Source organism: Psittacula echo, assembly GCF_963264785.1.
Source record: "Psittacula echo genome assembly, chromosome: Z".
Lineage (NCBI taxonomy): Eukaryota > Metazoa > Chordata > Aves > Psittaciformes > Psittacidae > Psittacula > Psittacula echo.
In genome coordinates, this window is record NC_137742.1 from 90136492 (window position 1) to 90141304 (window position 4813).

Here is a 4813-nt window from a genome sequence, read left to right on the forward strand (position 1 = left end):
GGAGTTGGGGGGCGGCTGGCGAGAGTGGGGGGAGGGCGGAAATGGATCTTTCTTCGGAAAAGCGGGGACGAAAAGAAAAGGCAAAAGAGAAAAAAATCCACCCGAAACTTTGTGCAGCCGCAGGAATGGGACGCTCGGCGGCAGCCGGAGCGGGGCCGGGAGCGGGCCGGGGCTCTCCCTGGGCAGACACTTGCCGCCGGTGCGGGGGCGCGGTCCCGGTGCTCCCCGCAGTGAGTCCTCCCCCCGGCCGGTCACTGCTTGCCCTGCCCCCGGGCTATGGGGAAGACGGGGCTTAAAAATATACATTAAAGAAGGAAGGAAAAAGTGAATTGCAGCGCAAAACTACGGGAGGGCGGGCGGCGCGGGGAGCCCGTCGGGCTGGAGGCAGGAGCGAGTGGACACAACACATTCCTATAGTAACCGGGATGGCGCGGAGCAGCCCCGGCGGGTTGCTATGAGGGTTAAACTGTATCCAAACAGCTTTAGGGAAATCCAGCCCCTTCTCCCGCCACATGGATCGACTCATTGGGTGGGAGCGGCGGAGAGACAAGGGTCTCCAGCAAATCAGCGCCTAATTGATTAAGGCGAGCTGGTTTGAATAGAGCTGGCCATGTGCCAATCGCCTCTCAAAGAGCCCCTCTATGATTAATCGCAATGCATTATTGATAATCATAATTATAGCAGGACACATGCGCGGTGCGCGGAGGACTGGGGAGGCTGGGGGGGGGGAGGCTCGATTTCCGTAATTTTGAGAAGATTTTTTTTTAGTAATTTTTTATTCTGCCCCAGCTGATGTTTGAGCCAGCATGTCGCGGAGGAAGCAGGCGAAGCCTCAGCATTTCCAATCCGACCCCGATCTGGCCTTGTTATCCCAGCGAAATGGTGAGTTCTTCTCCTCTCCCTCGCACACATTTTAACACAAACACACAAAATAGATCAACTTACCTTGCCGGGGAGAAGGGGCCGCGCCGGGCAGCGGAGCGGGACAGCTGGATCTCCCAGAGCGAAGCGCCGTTGGGAGTCCTGCTGCGTTTCTGCTCCGAGTTCTTGGCTTTTATTTTATTTTTTTTTTTTTTTTTTTAACTCGGCGTTGTGTTTCGCCTGTTTCTTAACGAAACTCCAAACTCTTTCCGTTTTTTGATGTTTTCCCTCCGCCCTCCCCCTGCGGGGCGGTCTGGCATCCTGAGCTTGCGGGAGAAGGATCCGCGCCCCCCGCGCCTTCCTCCGCGCCCCGCGGAGCCGGGGAACAAAGTGGAGCTGCCGAGGGGAGGCTGATTCCGGAGCCCCGCGGGACGGATGCCCCGTCCGGCCACACAGGCTGCCGGTCCCCCGAAAGGGGCGGAAAGCCCCCCCCGGCACCCACTTTCTTGCCCCCCCTCCCTCCCGCACCCCCCCCCGCGGACCCCGGCGCCCCCGCAGCCGCTGCTCTCCAGAGTCCCGTCGCCGAGCAGCCCCGGCCTCCGGCTGCACCGAAAGCTTCCTGGAGGCGGAAAAGTTGCCGCCGCCGGGCCGGGCCAAGGGGGGGGATTGCCCCGTCCCGGAGCTGCCGCCGCGCCGGAGAGGGACCCGGCGGCCGCCAGCTCGGAAGGTCCGGGCAGCGCGGGGTTTGTTTTCTTTCCCTAAGGTTGCTTTTTATTTTTTTCCTTAGTTTCCCCCTCCCCTCCAAGTCGATGAGCGAGGAATAAGCGCTGGCTTTGTGTCCGCCAGGATTTGGAGAGAGAGCGTGTGAAACATTGTTTTCTTTCTTCTTTTTTCTTTTTTTTTTCCTTCTCCACCTCCCTCCCTTCTCCGCTCCCCCCTCCCTCCCCCCCCGAGAAGGGGATTTCGGCGGAGTTAGGCGGGCGGCGGAGCGGCCGTGCCGCTGTCCGTACCTGGCCCGGGACGCGGGGTGACAAGTGGTCGGCTAGAGCCGCGGCCGGGCTGGCGGGGAGGAGCGGCCCTGGACAGCGTCCTGCCTTGCAGCGGCCATGAGGCAGGGGAGCCCCGGTGGGCGGCCGGCGCCGGGCGCCGAGGGCGGCGCGGGGCAGAAGTGCTTCAGGCGGGCAGGTAAGGGAGGGACGGGGAATTGCGGTGTCCCCGCGGCCGTCCGGCCCCGCGGTCAGAGCCACCTTGGTCTTCCCCCGGCAACTTCCCGGCAACTTTCCGAGGAAGAGCTGGCGGGGGGCCCTCCGCTCCTGCGGCCGCTCCGGCGGTGCCAGGCGTGGTGCCCGCGCCCCTCGGCTGCCCGCGATCGGAGCGATAAACTGCGTCTGAAAGTTCGCAGGATGTTTCCCTGCGTCTGTAGGCATTTACACGGCTTCCAAGTTCCCTGGAACGCCCGCTTCGTAAAGTGGCAAATACATAAGCGCTCGGTTCGCGCAGCTCTGCCGAAACACTGCTTAAAAAGTCATTTGGGACCCGGGAGGCGAATTCTGGCTTTTAGCAGAGTTTTGTGCACTCTTTTCAGTGCGCTCCAGTTTTTCCTTTTGCTCAGCGTAATCCCCTTTCTCATCTCAGTAAGACGTATTTATTTTTCGTCCGGTATTATTTGTACTTCCGCTCGAAGTTTGGAGCAGGAGTTGGGGATAACGTTAGGGTTTATTGGTCTTTCAACGGCCTCCCATGAAAGAATTTGGAACTTCTTAAAGTGAGCAGAGAAAGGGAAAGCTAAGATGGAAATTGCCTTGCTGGGAGAGAGGGATTTTCCACATCTTCACTTTGTAGGATTGCATGTTCTGATCTTCGCTTTTTTTGTTTTTAGCAGATACAGCAGATCAAAATACTTTTAAGTATCTTTTTTAAAAGTAGCCGTTTTCTTCTGGTTTTAGTCTTTTGATCTGATTTTGCACATCATTTTCAAGTGAAAGACAGTGGGAGTGTGAGAAAGGAATGCTCACTGAGCAGCTTTCCTGCCTGTTGCTCAAGGGTGTTAGATTTGAATTATTGAAGTTAGTTGGATTTTGGCTGAAACGATGGCATGGAAGTAAAGCTTTTGTTTAGTTTGCACGGTTATTATAAGTTAAATAAGTAAATAACGAAGTTTATTCTAAAAAATATCGACCGTTTTCCTAGAAAAAACAGGGTGCTTTACTATAAAATCTGTGGGAGCGTCCCCTCGCCCTGCTCTAGTAATGATTTTGGGTTATGGCTGGTTTATACGGTTAGACGATAAGTTTTGAGTCAGTTGCCCAGAGGATGTTTTGTAATGGTGTTTCAGGATTCCGAACGCTATAATAATGTTAGCAGAGCTACCCGCCGCCTTCCGGGGTCCTCAGCCCTGGCAGAAGCTTCTCACTTCAGCAAGACAGGGTGGGCAAGCTGCCGTGAGGGCGAGTTTGCATTATATGCCTTGAAATTGCGAAACCAACCCCGAAATTCCAGGCGCTCCTTTCTTCCCCACTCGTACTGTGGGTTCAGGTTTGCCAATTCATGGGAAGTCTGTGCAGGGCTCAGGCAAACGCAGCATCGCTGGTCCTGGGGGCACTGGCAGGAAGGTGCTGCTTCTGGGCAGCAGTTGGAACGAATGAATGGAGTGGCCCCGTGGAAATTTCTTGCATCTGATTTAAATTCTGGTTTGTTAAAACTTTCTGATATGGTTTCATATCAAAAGATCAATAGGAAAAAAGTTCCTCAGACTTCTTTTTCTAATGTTACTGTTCTCTCTTTTATTGTTATTATTTGTTTTGTTTAAAGTTCAAAGCTCATGCAGTACACTCTTACCAGGAAGACTTTCCACTTAAAATGTATTTTCGGTGCAGTCAATGGACAAGTAACTTTACCCTTGTGAAATCCTCTGCATGTGAATGTTTGATAAAGTTCGTATTGGATTAAGCAGAACAGCTCTCAGATTAATAGCAGAAATTACTTGCAGTGTAAATTATGTTCAACAAGTAACTAATTACTGGTTAGGAAGTGGGCAGGAGATTGTGGGATTATTTCCTTTTGTTAATAACTTCAGCCACTTTCATGACATTTTAGAATGTAGTTTGTTGGGGTTTTTTTCTCCAGTTGGTTGGAGTTAGATTCCCAGTTTTAAAAGAATATTCTTGGAGTATAATTTTCTATAAAAGTTACATGGGACAGCTAAGCTAGCTAGACTTTGAAGAAAATAAAATAGTTGCTGCCCTTCCATAGAAAGGCTTGTCAGCAGCAGTGCCTTTTCATGTCAGTAATGGATTTTGGTAAAGTCCTGCTGCAGCATTATGAGCATCCACATAATTGTTACTGGGCCCATGAAATGAGAGAAATTATGATCGCTTTCTTTAGTCAGATCTGAAGGATGGGGTGCTTAAGAGAAATAATTGCTTAGTTAGGCTGCTTTTAGTTTGTTACATAATTAGGCCTTTTTGTGCGATAACTGCAGTCTGCCGGGGCAGAATACAGACACTTGTGCTTTTTCCGAAGGTGAGCCCGAAGTGTAGAGGGGCCTTGTGAAATATCACTTATGTAGATGCAATTCTGGAATAATTACTGAAACCCATATGGTGGAAGTTGCTGAAACCCAGTGTTAGTTCAGACCGGTTTGTGTGTGTATCCCCTACATAACCCACATCTTTGTCTTTCTGCAAAATATTTATGTTTTAGTTTGTACCTTATTTATCTTTCTGATGCTAAGTAGCATCTGGCTCCCTGAGGACAAGCCCTCCTGTATATTTAGCTCTGCCAGTGCTTATTGCATAACTGGCTTTTAACCATATTCATGCTTTAAGTGTGGAAACATGCATCTTTATTGAAGTGACCTGAGGTGCCTCTCAGAAAACACGATTATGTTTCTTGAAACTGTTTGTGAAAAACAAAAGGGGCAACTCTGCTAAATGTCCATCAAAGAAGCTTT

The 4813-nt window shown here is 51.3% G+C and overlaps 1 protein-coding gene across 1 annotated transcript in view; it reads left to right on the forward strand.

Annotated features, from left to right (window-relative positions):
• Positions 1 to 553: 553 nt before the first annotated feature.
• The window catches only part of SALL1 (spalt like transcription factor 1), a gene marked incomplete at its 3' end in the record, with an annotated part of 13616 nt that continues 9356 nt past the window's right edge, over positions 554 to 4813 (forward strand). Inside the window, exon 1 of the mRNA XM_080638144.1 lies at positions 554 to 882. Within this exon, the coding sequence (XP_080494270.1) occupies positions 807 to 882 (76 nt within the window). The 5' untranslated portion in view covers positions 554 to 806. The remainder of the gene's footprint in view (positions 883 to 4813) is intronic.